The sequence below is a fragment of the Onychostruthus taczanowskii genome, unplaced genomic scaffold (genome assembly GCF_017590055.1).
Source record: "Onychostruthus taczanowskii isolate IOZ18803 unplaced genomic scaffold, ASM1759005v1 scaffold15, whole genome shotgun sequence".
NCBI classification, from domain to species: Eukaryota; Metazoa; Chordata; class Aves; order Passeriformes; family Passeridae; genus Onychostruthus; species Onychostruthus taczanowskii.
This window is the reverse complement of record NW_024498685.1, coordinates 435,426-463,393: the sequence shown is the minus strand read 5'-3', so window position 1 is coordinate 463,393 and position 27,968 is coordinate 435,426. Positions and strand designations below refer to the sequence as shown.

Genomic DNA, 27,968 nt, shown 5'->3' with positions numbered 1-27,968 from the left:
AAGGGCCTGGGCCTGCTGCTCCACAGTGCATGCCCAGGTGGGCAAGAAGGCCAATGGCTGCTGGGCTGGGTCAGCAATGGTGAGGCCAGCAGGAGCAGGGCAGTGACTGTCCCCCTGTCGTGGGCACTGGGGAGGCCTCACCCCAAGTGCTGTGCCCAGTTCTGGGCCTGGCACTGCAAGATGGACATTGAGGGACTGGGTGTGTCTAGAGGAGGGAACAGAGCTGGGCAAGGGGCTGAAGCACAAGTCTCATGAGGAGTGGCTGAGGGAGCTGGGGGTGTTTAACCCGGAGGAAAAGGAGGCTCAGGGGAGCCCTATTGCTCTCCACACTTCCCAGACAGGAGGGTGCAGCCAGGTGGGGGTCAGGCTCTGCTCCCAGGGAACAAGGGACAAGACGAGAGGACACAGCTGTGCCAAGGAAGGTTTAGTTTGGACATAAGGTGGATTTATTTCATAGAAAGGGTGATTAGATATCGGACCGGGCTGCCCAGGGAGGCGGCGGAGTCCCAGTCCCTGTCGGAAAGATGCACGTGGCGCTCAATGCCGTGGCGCAGCTGACGCGGCGGCGAGCGTTCAAAGGTTGGGCTCGCTCATCTCCGAGGTCTCTTCCAGGCCGAATGCTCCCGTGACCCTGTGCAGGGCGCAGCCGGTGGGTGCGGGTTTCCCACCACCTGCACCCCCTCGCACCGCGCACCCCGGGGACGCCTTCCTTCGCTCCCATCTCCGCGGCAACCGGGCGGGGCCGCGCCGCCCCTCGGCGCCAGGCGCGGGGCCGGGCCGCGGCGGGCGGAGCGTCCCGGGAGTGGCGGCGCGGGCAGCCCCGGCAGCCCCGGCCCTTCTCCGTCGCGGCTCCGCCGGCGGCCCTGCCGGCTCTCCCGGCGCCATGTGCGAACCCAGCAAGCAGGACATCGTCGCCATCTTCAAGCGGCTCCGCTCCGTGCCCACCAACAAGGTGAGGGGCCGGGCCGGGCCGGCGGGCAACGCTCCGCCGCGGTGACACGTCGCACAGCCGGCGGGGCGGGGGAGGCGTGGGGCCCGCAGCCGGGCACGTCCGGCCCGGGACAGCAGGGAAAGGCCCGGTGAGTCCTCGGGTTGGCTGTCCCGGGAGCAGGGGAGCTCTTCCCTGCTTGCCCCTCGTCCCTCCGGCCGGCATGCCCGAAGGGATCCCTTGGGCAGGGAGGTGCGGCGCCCATCGGGTGCCTCAGGTCTGCTGCGAGTCAGCTCCTCTGAACATAAAAGCAAGTTCCCAGCCAACTGCAACGTAGTGTTGAGTGTGTTCATTTTTTTTTTCCTGTTTTTATTATCCAGCGAAGTGGCACAGCCATTTCTGTAGTGATAAAAGTTTGTTGTTTTGGGATCCCGTTGGGCTTGTCCCGTGCTCAGGTGGGTTTTTCCGTGGTGTGAAGGTGGTTCTGGTAGTGCCCATTGGGCTGGGAAAGGTGGCTGGCCAGGTGACGCGGCACAAGTCCCTTCAGCTGCTCTGTGCTGCTTGTTTATGTTGGCTTTGCGATGTACGCTGACAACATATGTGATTTATACACGCACCAGGAAACTTTGGATTAGAGTTACAAAGGAACAGGTAGGGTTTGTTTTCTGGGAGTAGGAATCCGGATGTCTGTCTCTGGTCCAAAATTGACTTCCACACTTTGAACACAATTCATTAAGACTGTACAGGTCTGGTTTCTCCAAGCAGAGCTCAGAGGTGAGCACTTAGTTTCTAAGAGCAGAATTCTTAAAACTTGCCTTTGCAATGGGGTAAAAAGTCTATCAAGGAAAGGTTCTAGTCCCAACAACGACGGTGAGAGATCTCTTACAAGCCCCTGAAATTCACTGTCACTCTGCCTGAAAATTGAGTAGTTTAGGGCTATTGTGGTACTTTATTTTCATTGGGATCACAGGAGAACTAGAAAGTACTGCCCCTGCCTGGCAAGCGTGGAATGCCTCAAGCAGTTCCCCTGTGCTGGACTCCTTGTTACTGTGTAATCAGGTGGATGTGGTACCTGTGGTTGCTCAGGTGTATCTGTCACCCCATGTCAGATGCCACACAGAAATTCAGTGTTGACATAGCAATAGTAGCACAATGTGTGCTGCCATTTACCGTGAGCCAGTGGCAAAGAAGTGGCTCAGGCACAGAGAACTCGATAACAATGCGGTGGTGCCCGGTCTGGGTGACCTAAGAAGGCAGAGAGGGAGAGTGGAAAACAGCTGCTTAGATCTCACAACTCTCCCACTCCTGCTTGTCTGACTGTTCTCCTGAAGTAAAAGTTGTTTCTTCCATCAGTTTCTCCTCACGTTTGTTTCCTTTCTGTTTCCTTTCTGTTGTGTTCTTCTTAAGCAGTCTATCTGTCCCTTTTATTTGCAAGTCTTTTTGGGGGGAGTGGGGGGGAGAGCAAGACATGGGAAAGTGCAAATATTGAAAAGGGTTCTGGATTAAAAGATTAGTAATTTGCTTTAGCTGTGCAGTTTATGGATAGAATTTGGTAAGAACTGCCTGGTCTAGGCAGGCAAGTGCATTTACACTGGTCTGGGTGCTCTGCAGTAGTTCTTAGTGTATGTCAGCTTAGGAAAATAATTCTCATTTAAATAAAGGTGCAGTTTAATATGTGGGTTAGAGTGTGTTGAAAGTGATGTTTTAATAATTGTGTTGAAATTAACATCTGTAATTTGATGTTAGTTCCCTTTATGATGAGGTTTTGAGTTCTTGGTGTCTTTGGGTGTTACATAATGTAGAGCTGCCTGATGACAGCAGACTGTTGATCAGCTGCCTGATGACTTAACAAACATGTTACAGTTACTAACTAGGATGTATTTTGTACCATAAATCTGTTCATGGTCCTTAAGCTGCTTGATACTGTTGAGTGTTTGAGTTCTGCAGCTCAACCCCTTTGAAGACTTGCACACTCAGGCTGTGCTGAAAGTCTTTGATTCTGTCAGGCCTTTTAGATCTGTCCCTCTGAAAATGGTTTTTCATTTCTTTCTTTCATCCTGTCTCTGCTTGGACTCCCAGTGTGCGTGTTGTGCTGGTGGTTTATCAGTAGTTGAGTTTTGTTATTACATTGTGTGTTTGGGTGTGGTTTGTGTTGGGTTTTGCCCCAGGATGGATGCTACTGTCTTGTGTCCCTTAAGTCATTTTGAGATGATGACACTTCTGAGATGGGCAGTCCTCTGGCCTTCCCGTGGCCAGTCCTGCAGTTCCCTCCCTTATGGTGGCATTCCTGAAAAGGTGGCTGTGCTGTGAGTTGGCCCTACCTTTGCCCTGAGTCCAAGTGCCTGTGCAGAGCTGCTTCCCAGCGGGATCAGTGCTGATGCAAGGAAAGAAGGAAAACATATCTGGGGACAGTGGCTGGTGACTAAGAGGAGCTGCTTGGGTTTAGATCCCCTTGGCTGAGTGTGGCACTGCCTCCTGAGTTCCATCTGGGTTAGTGTTCAGGCAGCTGGACGCACAGCCTCGGAATGGCGAGGTATGGATCTGCCCTGGGGCTGGAGCCCTGTTCTGGGGCAGGTTCAAAATGTAGAAAGTCTCCGTGTAACCCTGACCTCAGGGATAAGTGCTCTTCCTGAACCAACTCACCTCTTCTGCTTGTGCCAAAAATAGCATTTCTGTCAGCTATTTATTACTGCATTTCCATAGCCAATGTCAATATGTTATCTATTTATTTGTTAATGTAGGTGCTTTGCGCAAGGTGGATGTTTTATGATTTATTGACTGCTTTCTGTGGATTATACCCAAATCTCTGTGTTTGCTCTCAGTTAGGTCTTTGGCTGTTTTTTTCCAAAGTGACTTATACTGAATCTATACTGTGAAGTGTTTCAACACAAAGTAAACAAAATGCATGCAAGTGGGAGTATTTTGAAAGTATTTTGAAAGCACTAGATTATTTAAGCATATCCTTCAAATTTGTTTTTAATTAATACTTTAATTATTTAATTGAACCTAAATCAGTACAGAAAATACAATTTGTTTTTTAAGTGGAAACAATTTCTTAGGGTGGCTCTGAAATTGATTTTAATTTCTTCCTCCTGGTTCTTCTTAAAATTTATGTGGTGAGAAGCACTTTAAAAATTGAAAAAAATAAGAAAATTAGTCTAAATGTTAGTGAAACATGCATCAATTTCTGTTGCATAACATTAATGGAAATAGCAGTTCCTCCTTTGCTTTCAGAAGAAAATTGGATGTTTCTGCTTGCATCTCAGTCCTGAAAGGTACATTTTTATGCCTGGGAATAATTTCCACAGGTGTCCGATAGGGACTCCTGTGAGAGTGAAGACACTGAGCTGTGGCAGCCAACTCCAAGGTGGTGCAATTGACTTTAAGATGTTGAAATTACAAATTGGAAGAAAGGAAAGGGAAAAGAGGAGAATCTTCAGGTATAAGTGAACTTTTAAAAACATGGGTTTTTTTTTTTCACCTCCCACTCCAGATTCTCGTTTCCCATTTGTACTCCAGAGAATTTCCACAAGCCTTCCAGCTGTAAGTCAGCTTTGCTCTCCTGTATCAGAAGTGAGACCAGGGTTGCTCTCTTGGCTTTGGTTTCAAGCAGAATCTTCATTTTTTGTTGACCCATCCTCCTTTGACCTTGCAAGAAAAAGCCTGAAAGTAGTCAATGTAAAATGAAAATGAATCTCGTGTTTTTTTTAAGGAGCTGCTTCACAGAATTTGAGAAAAAAAAACAAGTTCTGGCTAGTTATGCTGTGTATTTTCTTAGAATGTGGCATACATGAAGTCTTACTCATTCTTCTTTATCCCCCACCCCTTCTGTGCCATTCTTCCACCTGAGCTTGTTTCAGGGACTCTCACTAACCCCTCTTGTTGTCACTCATTCTGTGTTGCTCTCATTTCTGCTGCATGCCAGTGAATGCCCCATTTCCATGTACAGGAGTGGGATATGTAAATAACATTAATAAGTCTTAGGTCCCTGTTGAGAGGGAAAGGCAGGACTTGCACCTGCAGGAGCTGTGATCTCCATGATTTATGTGTGTTTTACCAGTCATTACCTAACTAAAGCTTAGGCTTAAAGTGTTCAGTTGTTGGAAGAGTTAATGCTGGATCTGCTGGTGTGCTGTGCTTGTGCCTGATAAATTTGGACTGCCCAAGCTAAATATACTCACATTAAACTGAGTTTAGCCTCAAACTACTCCTGGGCATGTAGTTGAAATTAATTTGGATGGATGATAGGTGACATGACTTGAGCCCAGACTCAGGGCTTGTTTGACCGTGTATGTACAAAAAAATAGAGACAAAAATCTCTATCCAGGTCTACAGAGGGAGTTTCTGACAAGAAGACTTCTTAATTTTTATTTTTATTTTGTTGTTCAGCTTGGCAAGGAGGTGCTGGAAGCTCTGGGGCCTGTTTATGATGTTTCATATGTCCCCACCTGGCTTGGAATAAACTTTTCTTTTAATATCTGCATGTAGCCAGAACTTCCATTGCTATCTGAGGATGCATTAAGTTTATAGGAGGATTTTAAAGCATAAAGTTGCAAATTGGCATACTGTCAATTTGCGTGTAAAAGCTTGTCTCTCTGTGGAGTTATTTCTTATTAGGTGCCCCTGCTTATTAGGTGGATGCTTTTATTGTAAAAATACTTCTCTGCAGTCTTTGCAGATACCTCTGAAAAAGCATTGATCTGATAAAGTCCTGTCATACAAGAATAGATGTGTGCACATGGAATTAACTCAGAATAGCTGTTTCTGTTTAAAGTTATTGTGTTCCTTGCATTTGATAATTGGTTTGTGTCAGATAATTCTTTTCTGGTTCTTGCTTTCCTTGGTCAAAGAAGCACAAAGCTCAGAATAACTGAAAAAGGACTTGAAAGTTGTGGTCTGCTGACCTGTAAAGTGTATGAGACACACACACAGTTCTTGCTGTTTTGTCTGAATGTTAGAGGTCCATCATGGTGGCAGAGGGTAGGAAATTCCTGGGTTTGTCCATGCAGTAATTGTGGACCTGGTTGCTTTTTAACCAGCGTGGCACAGACAGCGGAAAGGCTGATGTGGCAATTGGTGTGTGATGAATCATGCGAATATCTGCAGAGGCTGTCTGGATAAGCTGTGCTCAGAGGCCTTCTTCACACAGCTGCATTGCCATGGCTTGCCCTGAAGGTCAAGGTTTCAATATAGCAAAGTAGATGATGGTGGCATTAGTCCTGCTGATAACCTTCTGGGGACTCAAAGGTACAACGGAGAGCCTGCCTTCGGGAAAATATTTCCTAACCACTTTCCTATTCCAGCAGTGCTGGAATTGCTGTGTTGAACGTGTGTTTGAACTAGGCTGATGTGGGTTCTCTAACCTGATTTCTCAGCCTGTGTACAGTGGTTATTTTTGGAAATGGGGAGGCTGTGTGAGCAGATTGTGTAACTCCTCATTAGATGTTTAAAATTAGGATACATGGAGTTGTCATGTCAACAAACGCTGTAAGAATGAGTTAACAAAGTTGGATCACTGCAGGGGTGTTACATTCACTTGTAATACAACTCTAAGGCCTAATTATGCTCAAGTCCTGTTACTGATGTATGCTTGTTTGCTTGCTTTAAGGTGTGTTTTGACTGTGGAGCAAAGAACCCCAGCTGGGCAAGCATTACCTATGGAGTGTTTCTGTGTATCGATTGCTCAGGGACCCACCGGTCCCTTGGCGTTCACTTGAGTTTCATTCGGTAAGTGTTGGTGTGTTTTGACAGCAAAATTAATCTTTTAATAGTCTTCTTTGTTCACAGACCTGCTCAGAGAGGAAAACCCATTCTTCCTTCAGCTTCTGATTGTGTTGGCTTTGCTGTATCTGATAGCTTCTTGGTAATTGTGTTCAATTTGCCACCTTTGCTTCCTGAAGCAGCTCATTGTGGTGGCACCTGAGTTTTACCCTTCCAAGTCAAACTATTCTGTGGTTCTGGTACTTGGGTAGTGCTCAGGCAGTCAGCTGGTGCAGTATGTCTGCACCCTGAGCTTGTCCTATTCCAGGTGAGTATCCCAGCTGCTGACTCAGGGCCTTTTGGGGTCTGATAAATAACTACCGATTACAAAAAAAGAGGTGGGGAGAGAAACACTTGGCAAAAAACCAAACAGAAACAAAGTGATTTTAAATGGCTTTGGTGTGACACTAAAAACATTGCTTTGTGTTTAGGTCAACAGAACTGGATTCCAATTGGTCCTGGTTCCAGCTGAGATGCATGCAGGTTGGAGGAAATGCAAATGCTGTATGTACACCCAAGTGTTTGCTTTGCACGTTGAGGTTTGGTAGGCTTGGAAAATGTTGTCTGTCCTTAGTGCCTCTCTTCCTGGGATTATTTTTATTTTTCCAGTCCTTTTTCTTTATTACAGCATAAAGACTGTCCCACCTCCCTATCTTTAAATAATCCCTCTTGATGCTGATTTCATCCTCCATTCTTGCACCTTCTCCATTTTGGTAGTCTGAAAATGTTTTATTCTTTTTCTTACAAGTCAGTGATGAAAATCACTGGAAAGGCCAGGTCAGGTTCCTCCTCAGTACACACCTAATCTAAGACAGCTGCTCAAAGATGGCTTGTAAAGCAAGCTTATTTGCCCCTTCCTGTGACCATCATTCCTTCCATGGCTCATGAAAAAAACATGCCAAAACCCACAGAACTGCCAAAAGTCACTCTGGAGTAAAGATCTGACTTCACCTGAGTTAGTACTGCAGATAAGACATGCTGCATTGTTTGGGGGGGGGACTGGCAGTGTCATGGTTTGGGCCAGTTCACACTGGCTGTTACTTTCAACTTGATTTTTTATGTACTTACACAGCGTGTTTGTAAATTGAAGTTCTGTTGACAGCTGTCTTGTTCTCTATCTCCCTTTTTGTTTTCTTTTGTAAGATCTTGGGCAATCTTTTCACAGCTTTTTCCACAAATAACTGAGAGTGTTTCCTTTAAGTTTGCCCACCCAGTGTGGGAGCATGCAACTTCCAAAAGCAATTTCTGCTGTTCTTCTAATTCCCTGAATGCTTTATCCCTTTTATCTTTTCATTTGTGCTTGGTCTGTAATGTTGTTTCTTTAAGAAGCTTCACCCAAGCTTGCTTTCCATACTGTTTTCCTTGACCGTTTTAACCATTTTAAGTCTTTTAGGGTTTTTCTATTTTTTTTCCTATTTACATACAAAAAATGCTGACTTCAGAGTCATTGTTACTTATCGTCCATTTCTGTATTTTCCAGTGAGATATTTTTCTTTGAATTTGGCATGCAGCAAGTCACTATCTCAGGCTTGCAGATCTGAGCAGTTACATGGTGTCTTCTCCCTCTTTTTCTTCTGGCTGTCCTTGCTAAGTTATTCCTTTCCGTGTTAGTACTGCTGTTATATAAATGTCCTCATCAAGTTTCTGTTATGCCACTTAGTACAAAAAAATATCACAATTTTGACTAAGGAGAAGATGAGATTTCATGTTAAGAATAATCATCATATTCTTAATCATGTTAAGAATAGTTTCTTTTTTAGCCAAATGCTTAAAAGCCTTGATTAAGTTATATCAGTTCTGCTATGTAAAAGGGTTTGAAGCAGTTGGAAAGAAGAGTTGGAAAGAAGAGATGGCAAAGTCTGAAAAAGTCTTCTGTTAGTCTTACAAAGCCTATTAGGAGAAGAATAACAATAAACCATAATTGTTTAATTTTGTGGGGTTTTGTCCTTCTGCTTGGATGTTACTGGTTCCTACCATACATGGTACCAAGAGGTGCATTATCCCCTCAGCAACTCCCCAAATACCTTAAATTCTCAATGGTCTGGTTTGGATTACTTCAGCAGGTTAATACTTGAAACTTGAAAAAACAGATTGCTAAATTGTCTGGACATTTGAAGTAAAATTAACACTTTTCTTCTAATGGCACTAAAAAACCATTCTCTTTTGGTTCCAGTTAAATACCAAATTCTAGTTTTACAAGCTATTGGCTAGAAGCCTTGCTAGATTAACATCAATCATTTGTGTTCTGTAATTGCCTGATGATGCTGAATCCTGGATAACAGTGGTCCTGAGCTTCCTGCTGTGTTTCAGAAATCTGGAAAATACAAAGTGTCCATAGTTCCTTGTGCTTTTGGATCAAATCTCTATGGTAATTTGGATTAGGGTTTCTAAGAAGCCCCTGAGTCCCAAGTTAATATGTGTATATATTTACATGCAGAAATACACAATCTTAATTTATTAATTTTATATAAATACACAAGCCTATAAACATATCTGGGCACATAGATGCGTGCATAGACACCTCTTTCATTTGAATGAAGGCCATTTTTGTACACTCATTTTGATACTATTGAACATACATTGATCTCCCCAGCCTGACAGAGATGAATCAAAGCAGTGCCTTTTAGAATATTATGAATGTTCTGTGGAGCACAGCTACTGGCAATTAATTTTACCTCTTCCTTCCTCTCAATCACTTAATTCCAGAACAAGGATTTTTTGTATGTAATGGAAGCTTGCATTTGTATTTGCTCTTAAAGCATCACACTGATGTATTGTGGTTTTTTCTGTTTTATTTATATGTATAGAAGTCACCAGAGTGGAGTTTCCTTTGTACTTTGCAGATTACTTAGACTCCATAATTTAAAAGATTAGATTTAGGCAGAGGAGTAGAGTAATTTGATGCATTGCAATATGTTTTTGTGTCAAATGTCATTAGCTTTTAAGCCTGTTCCTCACAGCATTTTCTGTGTTCTACTTCCCAGTCTGCTTTTTTCCACCAACATGGGTGCACAACCAGCGACACCAATGCCAAGTACAACAGTCGTGCTGCTCAGCTCTACAAGGAGAAGATCAAATCTCTTGCAACACAGGCCACGAGAAAGCATGGGACTGATGTGAGTAGTGTGTGTCCTGAGGCCTGGAGATTTCTGAAAAATTTCACCTTCTTTCCCTCTGAAGTCACTTTAAATTTCTCATCAGTAATACAAAAGATTATCAGTCTTCACATAATGTGGCCATTTCTCCATGAACCATGTAGTGGTTTTATTTTTGCTTATCTAAAATTGAATGTTTAGAGGCGTGCAGCATGAAAAATTGTAATGGAATTAACTACAGACTATGTGTGATTTAAGTGAGGTTTGTTTTGATCGGGTAAATAATGTATTTTTTGGTTTTTTTCCCTACAGAAATAATATGTGGGAAATAAGCAAGTTGTGTAGAACTTGCTGTTCTCCATCAGAATCACTGAGGCAGTTCATGCAAGCTGTCAAAACATTGTTAAGTTGCTGACAGGAGTTAAGCAAAGTATCCAGAATTGATTTCTGAAGTATTAGATAAGTTTGACAATAGTTCTCTTCTTCATACATAGAAAATATATTTTGATTGTTTAATTCAGATTGTTGAAGTTTGTGACTGGTTCATTTGAGTTGATCAGATGAGTGGAAATTAAAAGCAAGAAGGCTTGATTTTTTTTTCTCTTATCTGTGCATCAAACAGCATGAAATTTAATAGATAATTATAATCTTAATTGTTCATACTATGGACAATAGAATTCATATTACTAAGTCAAAAGGTATATTCTCTGAACTTTGTGAACAGTTTAAGCTGTAAAATGTGTTCGAGTAAGTGCAATATACTGTGTGTATCTAAGTTTATGTCAAGTTCCCCAAATGACTCTTCAAGGAACTGTGATTATCTTGCTTCAATTACAGGTTCCATCCAATAGTTTGATATTAAATATTTGAAAAATGCACAAAATATTTAGTAAATATTTCTAGCTGTGCACTGCAAACTAAGGTGATTAGGTGCAATTTAAATTACTGAAGTAAATTATTCAGATAATTGCGTTTAGTACCAACCATCTCCCCCCTGACATGTTAAAAAATTCCTTTTCTGACTTAGTGGTAGAGCTGATTTCTGAATGGTGAGGTGAGCTTGTTGTAGCTTCACTATCCTTTCTGACAGAGGTCATTATTCCTGCATGGATTAGGAAGAGCTGTGAGAAAAGATTTGCCTGTGAGTGATCTTGAAGTGCAAATCACAGGTTGGAGTCCTGTCCTGCAGTTCTGTGGCACTCTGGGGACCTCAGCCCTGAGATCTGGCTTTCCTCAAAGCTCTTGGCTGATCCAGCAGGAACACATGAAATGTGTATGAATACAATAAAAAAAGGAATGTCATCTATTGAACACTGGATAAATCTGTAATGAAAAAATATGGACAAGAAGAAAAATCAATACTTTTTTAACCTGAAAACAAAACAGAGTTGTTTTAAGATTAATGCATTGAAAAAGAGTACATTCATGCAATTAACCTGTAAAACTCTGGCCCTTAATTTCAGCTGTGGACAGATGGGTGTGCAATACCACCAGCATCACCTCAGAACAAAGAGGAGGAAGATTTTTTTGCATCCCATGTTTCTACCAAGGTACAAATTACCTGTCTAATTCTTGTTTGCTTTCTAAACACTTTGGTTGACTGTGAGCTCTATGGTGAAGATTAAACCCTGAAAGAAAACTTTATAGAGAAAAGGTAGGTTAGGGAGTTAATAAGTACCTGCTTTTCCTTCTCTGAGTCTCAGAATTCTTCCTGGATGTGAACCACTTCTTAAGATGATCATTTTAAATGACCCAAATCGTAGCTAAATATGGAATGAAAACGACAGTTCCACTTGGAGCCAGGATTTCTTGCTTGGAAGTGCTCTGATATAAATGTACTGTGTGGTACCTTGGGTTTTCAATCAGCAAAGTGTAACAGTTCTTGCAACATTTGTTGGGAGCTGGTCACAAACCTGCCTTTGAGGGGGGTGTATTTGAAGGGAGTGGGAGGACACACCAGGAATGTTGGGAGGACTGCTCACAATCAAAAATGTGTAAAAAACAGGAAGTGCAAGAGCTTCTAGTGGGGAGAAGGTGTGGTGATTATATGTAAGTAAATCATCCAGCATACAATAAATAAACCTAAAGCACAGTTAAAATGGATATTAAAAGGTAGGCATTTGTTTTAATTTTAATAGCTGCCCTTATGTGTACAGGTTTTAATCCTAAAAGCTGTAATCATAAGAACTCAATATTAATAAACCAGTGATGCTTAGGCAGTATTTAGCTAAGTGTTTATTGGGTGTATTCCATTTTCTGTGCACTTTTGATTCTGTCTGGTTTTTTCCAAGGCAAGAGATACAGAGTGGATGTTACCAGACTCAGTTTCTCTCCAGCAGAAAACTTCAGAAAACATTGCAGAATCCTGTGAAGGTATGACTGATTCTTTGTTAACAATAACTTGCATTTTTCTGGTATTCTATTAGTTTAGTCTCTTTTTACCCTGCTTTAATAGTTAAATAACCTAAGCATGCTTAATAACACAAGAATTTGGGGTGCCTGCTGCCCTTTTAAGTGCCTGCTTTCCCTTTAAGGGAAAGCTGTGATGAAAATACCACATTATGGTGTCTCTACCAGGCACTACCCTGTCACCCTGATTTTGTAAGACTTTGTTAAGCCTTCTGATGTTTACATTCTTTCAACAAACTTTCTCACACACAGTTCTGTAAATAACCTATGTTTTGCATTCTTTCATGGAGGTGGAGAGAATTGATGGACCCTTGGTCTGTCCAGTGGCATTGGAGAGGTGGCACTGTCACCCTCCAATCCACTGTCACCTTTGGAAAACTATAAATGTTGGAGTCAGAAAATAAAGTTTTTTCTTTTTTGTTCCCCTCGAGAGCAGCAGTGTCTGTGTCATCATTTTGTGCCTTATCACAACACTACCCTGAGTACAGTGAGATCTGTTTTGATACTTCATACATTCTGAAGAGCCTTCTGATATTCTTACCCTTGTTATTCCTTATCTTTTAGGATCAGAACATGGACCAAGTGTTGATGGCCTTAGCACATCCCCACAGCCTGCATTAGGTAATGAGTGCAAGCAGCAGAAGAGAACAGCAGGTGTAGGGATCCCAAATATCCCTTTAGACAGAGAATGTCTGCCTAGGAAGAGCTGTGGAAATAGATTTTGCTCCCTTTTCAGAAATCTGAACATAAAAACTTGGACTGGAAAAATCCCGTGTTTATAATGCAATACCGTCAGTGACCAGGCTCTTATACTTAACACTGAGCAGTTTATCATACCGTGAGTAAGGAAGAAAAGCTGATGGAGATAGAATAGAGTAAAATATGTCAGTGATTTGTCACTGTGAGGCTTGTCCTGCAGGACCAGGCTTCTGAGAATGAAGTGTTCATTCTCAGCAGCACAGAGGTAGTAAAGAAGTGCTGTCTGGGCCTATTTCAGTTCTTTAGGCAGATGTGGTCTGTATCACTGATTTTATTTGGGGTTGGTTATTTTAGAGCTGGAGACTACAAAAAACTTCACTGGATGCACCTCCTGCTTTTCTCATTTGTATCTTTAACATGTTCTCCTAAGACAAGTGCTTTTCTTGGTTGCTTTGGACATCACAAGTTCTGTCTAAAGGGAAGAATCTCTGTTCTGTGTATGCCCCTTTCTACACAAATTTCAGCTGAGAGTAGTTTTTCTGTGTGCACAGGTATCCAGTAGGATGCTCTAGGAGCAGTTGAAATTAGAACAGTAAGAGCTCTTTATAATGCTTGTGATGTTTTAGTGATGCAGGTATGTTCTATGTGTGTCACTGGTGGGTTTGAACACAGCCAATACCTTTCTAGACAGGAAAAAACTCATCTTGGAAGTGGTACGAAGTCATGTGGACGTCAAGTCTGATTCAGAAGAGCAAGTTCTGCTTTCCTGTTCTCTTAACTAGCAGGAGCTTGCAGCAGACAACTGAGCTGTAATTTTATTCCTATTGCATATTTTCAAGAGATGCCAATCAAAGGTAGCTCCCCAATATCTCAATGGAGATATCCCAATATCTCCATTATCTTGGAGATATCCACTTGTAGCTCTGTTACATAGCTCGGTTTAGTATCTCAGCCCCTCAGTGTAGAAAGATATGAAGATAAATGGCAAAAATTATTTTGAGGTTGATGTTACAGATATTTTCTTCTGCAGTTCTGGAATTAATAAAAATTGAATGTTAACTAATGTACATTTAATCCTTGCAGAGACCACCTTCATAAAAAAGAAGCCGAATCAAGCTAAGAAAGGGGTAAGTGTATGTAAACAATGAGTATTTTTAACTGTATTAAAGTATCATTTATTTCAAGATAGTTTAAAGATAGTTTATAGACTTGCTTCTGTATGGGGTCTTAGCACTTTCTTAGCATCTGGTCTCTGTAAAAAAGCCAGATGCCACTCTAATCATGCCACTCTAATCATAGGCTGTCAGGGTGACAGCTTGTTACAGGGACTCACTCCTTTTAAGTCTGTGCCACTGTAGGACAGAAGATTTTGAAGGTTTATTGGAGCAGATAATTTAGATTAAATCCCATGATTCTGTACTCCCACTAGAAGACCCTAATAGCCAAGAGGACTTTTTTTATTCTGAGTGGTTTGTGCAGATGTGTTCCCTTCCAGTGAGAACAACAGAACAGTGTTGACAAGTGCAGGTACAGTTTGTGATTGGTGTGTGCATGGCCTGGAGATTTTGCATGAAGGCTTTAAAGCAGTAAAAGGTGAAGATAAATGCATTGTGAATTTAACTGTTGCTGCAGTGTTGCAGGTGAGGAATTAGACACAGAAGAGACTAAGAGCAGCAGTTTGAGAGCTGTGCCACCATTTGAGTCAGCACCATTGTATCCATGTCTGCAGTATTAAGTGTTTTATAAATCTGATAATGGTTCCATTACAACAAAATTTATTATGTTATTCCTATACAACAAGAGAAACCAGAGTTCTGTGTGTTATATTTGTTTGAGTCTGCCAATCTCTGAACAAGTAAAACCTGAATACTTCAATTTTTCTGTGGGACTTCACTGCAAAGCTAACTAAATTTGTAGGAACAATTAGCAGAAGCAGAATTTTGAAGTCCACAATATGGAAAGAAGTATTTTCTCTGCTCAAAATAGTCCTTGCTGTTTGCAAGGACTGCTCCCAAACAGGATGTAGTGTTTGCTGTTGCTTTCACATCTGGCTGATGAGTCAGCTGAGGTGGTTGCTCAGTGATAATTTTGGGGCCTTTGGTTTTTTCTTTTTCAATAATTCCAGCTTGGTTCTAAAAGAGGTGGTTTGGGAGCCCAAAAAGTGAGCAGCCAAAGCTTTAATGAGATTGAAAAAAAAGCACAAGCTGTAGATAAAATGAAGGAACAAGATCTTCACAGTTGTAAGAAGACTGAGAAGGAAGAGCCACTGTAAGTATGAATTAATTACACAACGGTAAACCATGAAGCCTAATTTTATGAGCTAATTGACAGCATTTTAAATACTACCATAGATTAGCGTATGCAAATAAAATTTCAGTTCTTAACAAAAATTCCCAAACAGACATGGTTAAGATGAGCCAAGCAGTAATTCCCCCAGTACCTTTTTTTGGCTATTAAATATATGTTTATACAGTTGATGGGTTACTGTAGAAAATTAAGTATTAAGAAGACTCTTGGCTCCTGCATTTTTTTCATCTCATGCTAGTTACCTAGGTTATTTCAGTTTGGTGTAATGAGCTCAATACTATTGAAAGCAGTTTTTCTAAGAGCATAGGAAATTTTCAGCTTGTACTTACTGGGTAAGAGCAGAGGAAGTTTAAGTATGCCTGAAATAGCCTGATGAAGTTTTCAGCTGATTTATGCTGGAACTGCCTTCACTTTCACCAAAACCATTTGAATAATTCTGTCTGAGGTCTTGAATCTGTTGGTCCACCTTAATTAATAAATACTCAGCCCTAAAGCTCAGAGGGTGCTGTTCCTGATTCCTCTGTAATGTGCTTTTGGTTTTTGACATTTCATTAGTTGTCATCAAAATTACACTACTAAATAGTTGGTCAGTGTACACTTCTACTGCTCTAGAGCTTAACAACCTGTCAGGTGCTAGAGAATCCATCCTATAACCTTTAAAGAAGTTTTCTGAATTGTTACATAACTACAGGATCACTTTTTTGGTCATGATACCAAGGTCTTTGGTCTATAATCTCCTCCTCATTCCTTTTGCTCACTTTTCTGTTGTCCTTGCAGAAATAAATGTTTTGATTGCATTAAAAATGCCAATCACAAGGAGATAATTTGAAGTGTTTTAACCACAACATCATGGTTCTTGGTGTTTGCCAAAAATTACCAGTGGAGAGACTCTGAAGTAGCAACTAAATAATCAAAAAAGGATTGTTCATGTATTATTATTTTTTATAAATATTGTCTTTGACTATATAATTTAGTTTGGAAGGAAGTCCCAAGCAGTGTCTTGGGTTTTGTGTCAGAAATGTATAAATATAAAGATCCAAGCTAACTTTTAATAAAAGTTCTGCAACCTTTTTGCTGTAGCTAAAACCCTCTAAAAGTGCTTGTAAACATGAGGGATGCACATACACTGAGTTTATGGATCTAGTTCCAGTGCAGGCAAGAGAACTGTATTTCCCTGAGATTATCAATTAGGTGGCAGCAGATACCAAAATGAAAGGAAGGGTGAACTCTGCTAAAATTGCATTTGCTTCCAATTTGTGTGGTGGTTTTAATTTTAAAAGCTTAAGTAATAAGCTTTACTAAATTAATTCAATATGACTTTGTTCTGTGGCAAGGAGTAGAAGTAATTATTTTGTAGTTTAGTATTTGGAAGGAGGAAGGGTTCTGAGACTTAAATGTGATTTTAAATTCTTACACAATTTCCTTATCTTCTGCTGTGCACTGACAAGAATAGATAGCTAAAATTGCATCTAAAAACTTGATCAGTATTCCCATTTGTTTTAATCAACATCAAATAAGATTTTGATATTCATAAAATAGATTTCCTGAGAAGGGCTGCTAATCTTACTGCATAAAGTGCTGGGTAGATGTTACCAGTTATTCCTTTCTGCTTTGGATGCTGCTGGTAGATGTGCTGCAAAATCTCATTTGTCATTCTTCTGATAGTTCATTTGTACTTTGTGCTAGTTGAGACTTATGAATTAAAATATTGCTTATTAAAATCAATAAAAATTGTATCCCTTTTGACCCAACAAATTAAATTTAGGCAGTATTTCTGCAATTCTGCAGATTCTGCAATTCTTTTTCAATCAAGATGACAAACCTCGGTCTCTGCTGCACTGGTGTGACTGCAAAATATTAAGATGGTTTATAGGTAAGGGATGGAGACTTAGCTGGTCCCAGATGTGCCTTAAGGGAAGACCTTCGAAAATACAGTGCTAGAATAAATATTGTTAATGTTCTACTAATATTCCTGGGCTGATTCAGTATAGCATTGGACATTTCTCTGATAACTGTTTTTTCCAGTGTATCATCTTTAAGGTTGGCCTACAGAGATCTTGATATTAAAGCAAAAGAGGAAACCTTAAACCTCTCTGGTAAGAAGAAAACAGAACTGGAGAGGCTTGGCATGGGATTGGGCAGCAATAGGAGGTATGTGAATGTCTGGAAACTGTATTGGAAATACTCTGGTTTTACGCATTTAGCCCTCATTTTACTCAAGAAAATTAAGAAATGGACTAGAGCATATTATGGAAACTTGAGCAATATCAGAAAAAAAATCTTCTCTTTGTCAAGTGGAAACTTCTGATAGATTTAAGTTCTAACCTGCTAGACAGAGGTCAACCTAGATTGTATTTTCCAGCTGTCAGAATGGGCTTTGTGTTCAGAAGTCCTGTCCCTACTTGAGAGAATGATAGTTTTCCAAGGGTTTTCTTTATTTTAATTCCTCTTTCTTTAACTGTTTGTATAGCTTGGGCTTTCTCAGCAAGATTCAGAAACTAGATTTGGGCTTTGATTTCTTTTTTTTCTTTTAGGGTGTGAGTTTTGTCATCTCTTTACATGCTTGTTTTCTTCCTGTCCCCAGTGGCGTTTCTCACTCAGTCGCCTCAGAGATGCAAACAATCGAGCAGGAAACACCTACAATTGCAAAGCCAAAGAAGAAGTACATGGATGATGTGGAAGACTCTTACTTCTCTTCTAGCTCAAGGTATTCTGTAAGCTTTTGATTCTGGATGGGGCCAGAAGTATATGCAAGTTCCATAAAAATATGCATAGTGTTTTTGAAAGCTGAGATGGAGGCAGTTTGAACCTGTGTACACATCCAGCATGTTTTCAGGGGACATCTGAATCAGAAGAGTGGTGGAAAAGTTGGCTGTGCGTCAGTGACAGGTGGATTTGTGAAGTAGGGGCAGTAGCTTTGTTGGAAAAGTGGTCTGAACTATGTGTTTGTAGATTTTATCTTGTCCAGAGTCCAGTCTCTGCTTGCACAGACAGTTGCCATGTAAACTTTTATTTGCTTTATTCCAAATCCAAAGAATTCTTTATCAGAATGACTTGTGTTCATTCCTTTTTTCTGTCTTTCTTGTGCTGTTATCTTCAAATTAAATAAGCATTGAAGTCTGATACTAGATGTACGACAGTTGCATCATTCTCTGCATGCCAAGTGTACAAACTTCAGTCTTTTTGAAGTGTTGTGCTGGGTGTGTTGTGTGGATGTCTGCAGTCCTATTTCAGAGATTTTTATGTATCTGAACATAAAATGTGAGCGAAAAATAATTGAAACATTTGTTGTCAGAAGATGAATGCAATGCACACTATAAAATATTGCTCTTGGGAGAAGAAAAATAATTAAGTCTTACAGGCAATAATTGCAATGAGCCAGCTGTTTCTGGACTCAGATGTAAACAGGTGTTGCTTTCATAAACTGCCTTTATTGGATCCTTGCCACAGCAGCATGAGAAATTGTACCTAATTGCTTGTAGACAGGCAATAAAAGCACAAGGCTTTTGTGTCACTATTTTGTAGTGCAATCAGTGCAACAGAAATACAAATGTGGGTCCAAGGAAAGTGGCAACAGTCTTGTAAAATAAAACATAGCATTTCAGTGCTTGCCTTGTTTGTTCCCTGAAAAGAACTGTTACTGCTCTCAAATTATTCATCAGCTACAGCAGGCAAAGGATGAATTATGGAGGAGCCTTTTTAATGTGTTATGGTTCAGTGACTAGAGGATATATTGTAACCTGGCTGTTCCCTGCTCTTGTTCTGGTTAGAGCTGGGAGGATCTAATTGGAGTTGGTACACAAGTTCATTCTCTTTAAAGAAAGAACAGTCAGATTTGGACTTCTTAAGGGTATTGTTATCCTTTATTTCAAGCTGTGACTTTGAAATAGAGACAAAGTAGCTTTAGCATCATCTTAGTATATGCCCAAAAGCAAAATAGTCATACTGGATATTAGTGTGTTGATAAGTGAATTAAGCAAGCTAAAGGTCTCAAGGTTTAGACATAAAATTGAAGCCTCTGAAAATCCTGAATTGTGATGTTTTCTTTTGCTACTTTACTAATGTCACAATATAATTTTTTTTTTTTGTATTAAATGCAGTTTTTCTTTCTCTTCCCCCACCACAAATACTGAGAAAGTATTTTGCAAATCTGCAAAAATCTGAGAGGAAAGGTTAGAGAAAATAAACACTTTTACTCAAATCAGCTCATGCAGACCCTGCCCAATGCTGTGGTTTTGGAGGCCATGTGAAACTGGAAAGCTTCAAATCCATAAAAACACCTTAATTGTTTATTATTATGGAATTTATAAAATTGCTGTGGTTTCTTTTTGTCTGTCAGGAGAGAGGCTCCTGCTTTTTGTAGACGTTCATTCCCAATCTGTCCCTCATATTTTCCATGCTCAATGCTGAGACTTTGATGCTTCAGGGGTCACATTCCTCATGATCTGCAAAAATGAGTGGCCTGACCATTCATAGTGCAAACATGGAGAATGTTTTTTAAGAGTATTTTTCACAAGATACAGGTGCAGACTTTAGTATCTTACCTTGTTCTACTGAATGGTTCCATTCTCCTATGTCCCTGTGGTTTTGATCATCTTTCTCCCCATCCTAGTTATAGACAAACTTCAGGTAAATTTCTTCAAGCACAAAATCTTAATCTTTTGCATTTTAATAGGTTTTGGTTGTTTCTTTTTTCTTCAAAATACTTTCCACATATGCTGAGGTATGTGTAGGTAACCAAAAGGGGAAAAGATCAAATCAGATCAGAATAGCAGAATTTACAAACATGCTTAATTTTTTTTCTTTTCTTTGTGTTTTCCCCACGGTTTTGATGTGCAAGAGAATATTGCTTTATTGAATTCAGACTCACTTTCAATAAATATGTTTTTAGCATTTAATTTTAACAAAATGTGTGGCAAAACTCGCAAGTTGTTAATATTTGGACTAAAAATAAAACCAGAACCAGAAAGAAAGGTTTTCCTGCCTGTTTTGAGCCATGGGATTCAACTGTACAAAGCTTCTAAAGCAGTGTTGTGAAATCCAAATTGCTCACTGACAACTGTAGTTTTGGTGAAAACATACTTGCTAGTGAATACTTACAGCAGTCATTATCTTAAAACAAATAAATATATTCCCACTTTTCAGTAAATAACAAAGTTCTGACTTTTCAATAGGGTTTTTCTTTCTTTTATTCTAGGTACTTTGATTCTTCAGATCTGAGGAGCAGCACTTTCTCTAAATGGGATGACAATTCCGATGCTTTTTGGAAGAAAGAAAATAATAATAAAGACATTGATATATTGTTAACTTCAAAAAGCACAGGATTTTCAGACAGGTACATCAAGAAAACCAAATTTATTTTTGTCCAGAAAGCCCAAGTTTTAATGTGATTTGAGTCCTGGTCATAGCAGTGGGATTTTCTTCAGTCTATAGAAGGAGAATTAGGCCAGAATTTCCATCAGCAGTCAAGGGATCTCCTGACTGAATTTCTTTTGTAAGCTGAATTTCTTCCTTACATTTTAAGCACTGTCTGTTGTGCTCAGAGTTGTTCAGTCCATGTAGTGGAGGTAATTCCCTCCACTAAAAGACTTTCGACAAAAGAGGAAGTAGACAAAAGATGTGGGGAGAAACTCAGATATTTGCACTGTTCTGTGCACATACCTGCTTTGTTTATTGTGTGAAAGGAAACCTTGTTAACAAATGAGTGCAAATTTGGAGTGCTCAGTTCTGAGGATGAAGGTACTACAGACACAAACAACAGGTCTGATTGTGATGATAAAAAATATATTTTCTTTATGACAGCTGTATTTCTATCTTTGTCATCAAGTAGAAGATGTAAGAATTAGGAGGTTATGTGCTTGGTTGATGTTTACTGCCTCTCTTCTTTTTACTTTAAATCTTATTTTTCATTTACTTGTACAATGCAACTTGAGCACTTCACTGGCTCTTGTTTGATTCCTTTCATTCTGCCACGATGTGAATGTGGTTTCTCTCTGAATGTGGTTTCTCTCCCTGATGCAGTTTATTTTCCTTCCAGGCCTGCATCCCGGCGTAAGCCTGAATATGAACCTTCTGCAAACACAGATGAGGCACAGAAAAAATTTGGCAATGTCAAAGCCATTTCATCAGACATGTACTTTGGAAGGCAAGATCAGGCTGATGTAAGTAGGAAATAGTGATAAGTATTTTTAAATGTCAAAATATTCTTTGACTATAAAAATGGTATTCTTGTGAGTAAGAGAGAAGGCAATAAATAGTTAAAATTGGTAGAATTTGTGAGCTTATAGAATCATGTCCCCTTGATTATTTGTTTGATAGAAATGTACAAATTTCAGATAGTTTATAATTTAATTTTAAGGAATTGCAGTTGCATGTAGGACTGTACCTCCATCATTCTTTCTTCCTGATAGAAGTGGTAGACTATGATTTAGCACTCCTGATTTTTGACCAGGAATTTTAGGATTTTTAGAATCCGGCTTAATTTGTTCTAGATACCCAAAACAATACCCAAACTGATGCCAACAAACCACTGCTGAAACATCTTCCTGCTGTCGATTTGTTACATTAAAACATCATTAATGTTGTAAAGCTAACCAAGTAAAGAAAATGTTCAGTGAATTGCAGGAGTTGAATCAGCCTAGAAAAAAGATATTAGTATTGTGCTGGATTTTGGAGGCAAGATACGGATTTTGAATGAAAAACTAACAGTGTAAGTACTAATTAAAAATATAATTACTGTTTGCAGGGAACTTGAAAAAAGTTGAGTTAAAAGTGTCATGTCGTTGGAAGGGTCAGCAGGATGTTAACTGCAGTGCTTTCCCTTTGGTTTCACATTTTTTAGTTGTTGTTTTTAATGGCTGCACAGTTTTCCAGCAGTTGTAGGGTAACTAATAGCTAGTGGGACCTTTGGGGTTGCAATGATAAATGTCACTCTTGGATAACTCAGAAATGAGATGGTGGCAAACTCAGTGTAAGTGATGTGAAAACTGAAATGGGCACAATTTTCAGTATGGTCCACTTCAGTTCTAAGTCTGCAGTCTCTCAGATTATCTGACATGACCTCAAAAGGTGACCTCAAGGTGATAAAATCCTTTTTATTCTCAATTCTTTTCCAGTATGAAGCAAGGGCTCGGCTAGAAAGGCTTTCTGGAAGCACATCCATAAGTTCAGCTGACTTGTTTGAAGACCAGAGGAAACAATCAACAGGTACATATCAAAGAGAGTGAGAAACTGGAGCATGTGGGCAATGCAGGCCCTGACTCTGCTTCTAATCACAGTCATCACTGTGTTCTGCAAGCAAAATGCTAATAGCTCAAACAGACATGCCAGGTGTAGTCACTGTTTAAAATTTTAACCCCTTGAATTTTAAGTTTTCTGTTTTTGATTCTATAAGTTCAGTATTTTATACTGGGGGGCTGTGTTGCAAATAACAGACTATTTTGTAGATAAGATCTATCAAAGGAAAACTAATATTTTCCAATGAGCTAACACCTAAATGGACTCTCAGGTAATTTTTTTGATCAGTTACCGTAAGTATAATACTGGATCTGGAAAAATTATTAAATGAATGTTAGTGGACTTGAAATTCCCATGTAATCTGTTACATGGCATATCCATTCAGTGGGATAATTGCTTCTACCTCTGGCCTTGCAAAATTATTAAGGAAGATCTTCACTTGTCTGTTTCAAAGATTTGTTGGAGCACCTCATATGGGAGAGTGTAATTCATCAAGTCAGAAAGGGAGAAAGATTAGATTGAGTGAAAAGAAGCCCCTTAGATTATTGAAAATGTCTCATGTTTTCTTTCCAACACTTCTTGGATTGTGCAATAATGTGCAGTGGAAAAGGTGGCAAATGCTGGAACATTTTATAGGCTTAATCAGTTGAGTTTCATTCCTTAACTTTTGAAGAAATTGGAAAAAGAAGAGTTACTGAAGAAATCTGTGAGCAATTATTCAAATAGCCTGGAAAAACAAACAGTGTGCAGCATCTGATTTTACTTTGGAAAACTAGGAGGGAAAAACCTGTGACTGTGTAGTTTTGATCCCCTGAAAGCAAGTTTGAATGCACTGACTAGCAGAGAACACACACACATGGAGGAAACATAATTTTATAATAACTATATAGTTAATGTAATACATTTACATAATATATTGTATAAATATAACTGTAATTTTTATTATAGTTAATATAATATATTTGGTATAATACAATATATTATTTTAGGTATTATGTAACTATATAGTTATTTATAACTCCTGTTACTGGTTGCTTAAGTAAAACTGGGGTTTAGGAATTTGAAATGTGAAAAAAAAAGTTAAGGAGGGAAGAAGATACCAAGCAGAAATCGCAGTAAGTTGCTTTAGCCACTTGAAAGAGCATTTGCAACATGGTGTCATAAATTCACACCATATCAAGTACTGAAACTTCCTTTCCTGGATGTCTCTGCAACACCCCTCACCCCAAAAACTGAGAGTTGGCCCTTTTTGGAGGTAGTGACAGTTTTTCTGGTGTGGAATTAGTGCCCAGACTATCATTAGCTAAAATAGTCAGGACCCTGTCAATAAGAACACCAGTGTAGTTCTGGAGTCCTTGCCAGGATAAAACAGCTCTAAGGTTGTTTTTATGAGCACTGATGAGGTGTCAGGGTAGAACTGTGTGGGGCTCCTTGCTCTTGTACAGAATGCTGTAGGGAAGTTTTTAATCAAAGAGGAGGCCGCAAGAAAAAGCCTTTTTGCATTATTTCAGAGCTGATGCTTATGAAAATCAAGTGGCTGACTTGGAGGTGATTTGGAAGGAAACCACAAGAAAAGGAGGTGCTTTCCTGCCTTGTGTACATGAACTTTTTCAGACCAACCAAACTTAGCCAGTAAATGCTGAGGGAATTCTTCTGGCTGAGAAGTGGTTAGAGCTTCTCAGATTATTTATATCTGCAGATTTTATTTCTATTACTGATTTTGGTAACAAAAATGCCTTAATTTGATAAGTGGAACAGATCATAAGAAAGTCCAAATTGTAGCTCAGAAATAGGACTGTCTGAGGGAACACTTGAAGATAATCTGTAAAGAGTATCTATAAACCCATGCTGGGGTGAAGGATTGGAGTGGGAAGTTCTCTTAATGTGACAAGACGTCTGTGCTACAGACCGTCCTCCTATCTTAGGTAAAACAAAGGATCTCCAGGATTGTCTGTCACAGCCTGCTAAAGGGAGCAGGTGCCTTTAATGTCCCAGGACAGAGGAGCTACAGGTTCCCTCTTCCTTCTCTCTCTTCCTCCTCCACTCCTGTTCAAAAGATTAAAAGTCTCTATTTGGAAAATGGTGTGGTTTGGGATGGTTACTTCCTGGAGCCCCATTGATTCCCAAGATCTTTAGGGTGACCTCATTGTGGCCTTCCAGTGCCTGAATGGATCCCACAGGAGAGATGGAGAGAGACTGTTGACAAGGGCCTGGAGCGACAGGATAAGAGGGAATGGATTTAAACTGACAGAGAGGAGGTTTAAACTTGGATATTGGGAAAAAATTGTTCCCTGTGAGGGTGGGGAGGCCCTGGCACAGAGAAGCTGTGGCTGCCCCTGGATCCCTGGAAGTGTCCAAGGCCAGGTTGGATGGGGCTTGGAACAACCTGGGATGGTGGCAGGTGTCCCTGCCTGTGGCAGAGGGTTGGAATGAAATTATCTTTGAGGTTCTTTCCAGCCCAGGCCTTTCTGTGGCTGACTCTGTGATCACGGTTCTGTGATTCTGGTTTACTTGGATTTGTGCCTTTGACAGTATCCTATATTTAACACTAAGGCATGCCAGTAATTATTTTCACCAATGAGTGGCTGACAGTAATTTTTAGCATATTAATACTTTGCATGCAGTTAGAGTGCAGTTAGAGTAGTTAATTAATTATCTTTGATTTCTTTTACCTTTAGACCTGCACTTTCCATAATAACAGCCTAGCTAATTCTGTCCAAATTTTAAGGAAGGCTGGGTTGCCAGCATTGTTCTGGAGTTATAAAACCTAATTTATTTACATTTGCTATAATTTCTATGGATTTTTCCAAGCCTCAATTGTAGTAAGGCAAAATGTTTGTGTTTATACAGCATGGAAATCACCCCTCTGCATGCATACAAATAGGGTTCATCACTTCAGCCACCTCTGAAGTGCATATATCTTTAAATTGCAGGGGGATAACAGCTGTTGAGGATACAAAACAACATTGTCACAGACTGGGAGTACACAATAAGTAATCTACTATCCAAACATTAATTGCTTTGCTGGGAATGCAGTGTAGAGGATGGCACTCCTGGGTGGAATTAAGAAAACCTGAAAACAATCCAAAGGAAATGCATTTAAGACATTGAGATCTCTGTCTAGTGCTCCTAGTCATACATTGTACTTCAGGGAGGAAAAAAAAAAAGGTTGATTTTAATATTTAAAAATTCTGTTTCCTCTGTGTGTGTGTGTGTGTTCTCCTTTTAGGAAGCTACAATATTACCAATGTCTTATCTTCAGCTCCTGATATAGCTCAGTTTAAACAAGGAGTGAAATCTGTGGCGGGAAAACTTTCTGTCCTTGCTAATGGGGTCATGACATCTATACAGGTGAGTAAAAGTATCACAATCTATTAACCATCAGTTGAAGCCTTTCTATAGGGATTTAGTACCATGGATCCTGCCACTGAATTATCTTTAGGGAGAACAGAATGCAATTGGTTTTGAGCTCTGTAGACATCTCAAAGTAGACAGTAAATCTTTATAAATTAGAAAATAAATCTGGATCTGCTAGCTCACCTTCATAAGGATATCTTTTATCTTACAGTTAAAAAACCCCATCATGAAAGTTATTTGTTGTCACTCTGTTTTAAACTCATCACAGTTCCTAACTCAGAATGGAATAGTTTGGGTAGAAGGGATCTGCAGTGATCATCCTGCCCAACACTTGTGTTGGCTCTTTAGTTGACCTTTGATCCATGTTTTTGTATGAAATAAGCCATCCTAGGCTCAGTGTCCAGCATGTTTTGTGCTCCAGTCACTTGACAATTCCTGTATGAGGTCATTGGGAGGTCTCAGATGTTTGAAAATCAGGCTGATTATCCTGGAATTCAACCCTAAACTCCAGTTCTTGGAAGCACTGGTCAATTCTCTGAAAGTCTTGAAGAATTCAGCTGTTATTTATTGCACAAATGGAAGTAAAACTTATTTCTTTGCATGGAAAACCCACTCATACCTGGTTTGTTATTTGTTTTTACTTTTCTAGGACCGATATGGTTCCTAACTGAAGCTAAAGGAGGATTCCTCTTCAGGCACACAAGTAATCACTCTGCTGATTCAAATGAAGGTTGCCTTAAGACTGATGATGTTTCTTAGTGCAGATTTCTGACTCAGCCTCTTCTTAGTGCTGCTTCATCTTAACAGAGCAGACATCTTGCAGCAACTTGTTACATTGCATATACTTTTTCTTTTTTGTTCCTTTCCAGTCTTTATTTCTTAACAGCCTTATTGTTAGATAAGCTGGGAGCTTTATTTTATTATTGGCTCTGTGAGGCAGGAAGGAGAAAGGAGGTGGTGGTGTTTAGTAGACTGTAGCAAAATAAAACATTTAATTTAAACCTGTGTTGCCAGGAGGTAAAAGCTCTTGAAGTCATAAATTGATGTGCATTGAAATGGTGGGAAATTAGTGTTTAATACAGTATTCCAGCTAGAAGGTTCTGTGCTTAGATGTGAAATGTGGAGAAGTCAAAATGTGGTAATGCTGAATAGTGGATTTCACCTTGTGGTGCGAACAGTCTATTTATTCCTAGTTTTGAAAGTTACAAAAAATTTGCAATATAGAATCCTTAAGTGCTTTTAAAAATTCTGTATTGTTTAAAAATTGAAAAAAAAAATTTGAAATATACTAAGGGCCTAATAGAGTAGCTAATTAAATACTTATTAACATGTTTAGCACAGTCTTAGATTTTTGATAAATTATCAATTATTCAATAAGGAAATAGGGGGCTGTGTTTTAGACAGTCTGGAATTTATTGCTGATGACATCCTGCATAAAAATGATTATGACCTTAAAGAAAAAACTTTTCAACCAAGAATGAATTCATGTTAATTCTGTTCTGTAATTTTCTTAATTCAGATTTGTAAACTGCTGATATCTAATAAAAAACAATTGATATAAACTCAGATTTGAATTCAATTTCTATGTGTGGCCATCAGTATCCAGCTTTCTAAACACTGTCATCTGTATTTTGTCTCTACAGTGGTCTGGTAAAATCAGCCTTTGGTTTCAGGTAGTCAAACTTGCTTTCTTATTAAATTGCTGTAGTGATTTAAAAATCTAAACACTTAAGTTGGGGTAGAAAATAAACTACTGAACTGAGATTCTGTGTTAAATACAGTTAACAGTGTAGCTGTATTTAGGATTTAATTTCTACCTGCCTCTTGCTGCCACATTTCTCTTCACAGAGAAAAGCAAGGCACAATTCTTCCCAATAATATTTCTGGGTTTCACATTCTCTGAACATCAGAGAAAGAAAACACAATTCTTACCTCATTTGCTGTGCCTGTGTTGTGCTAAAGTAGAATGCAATATGGAGATTGTTTACCTGCAGTGATGGTATTTTGTTTCCTTGGCCTATCAGGGCCAAGTGTGTGTGTGTGTGTCGGGACTGTCGGCTGACAGTCACGAGATGAGTGCAGTGGAGATGCAATGTAATATAGTCCAATATAGTACAGAATAACATAGTATAATAAAGTAATTAATTAGCCTTCTGATATCCATGGAGTCCTCCTCA

General features: G+C 39.6%; 1 protein-coding gene across 2 annotated transcripts; it reads left to right on the top strand.

Moving 5' to 3' along the window:
* The first annotated feature begins 779 nt into the window (after positions 1-779).
* Positions 780-27,717, top strand: ARFGAP3 (ADP ribosylation factor GTPase activating protein 3). Of its 2 annotated transcripts, none has more exons than XM_041398837.1 (16): positions 780-952; positions 6,537-6,655; positions 7,120-7,192; positions 9,673-9,804; positions 11,247-11,333; positions 12,075-12,156; positions 12,757-12,813; positions 13,975-14,018; positions 15,017-15,159; positions 17,224-17,349; positions 17,783-17,905; positions 20,396-20,533; positions 21,236-21,359; positions 22,314-22,404; positions 25,664-25,785; positions 26,441-27,717. In XM_041398837.1, the coding sequence occupies exons 1-16, from the start codon at positions 884-886 to the stop codon at positions 26,456-26,458; spliced, it is 1,548 nt and encodes a 515-aa protein (XP_041254771.1). In that variant the 5' UTR covers positions 780-883; the 3' UTR covers positions 26,459-27,717. The 2 variants fall into 2 exon arrangements, with proteins under 2 accessions (XP_041254771.1, XP_041254772.1); XM_041398838.1 differs by lacking the exon at positions 780-952 and adding an exon at positions 1,277-1,383.
* The last annotated feature ends 251 nt before the right edge of the window (positions 27,718-27,968 follow it).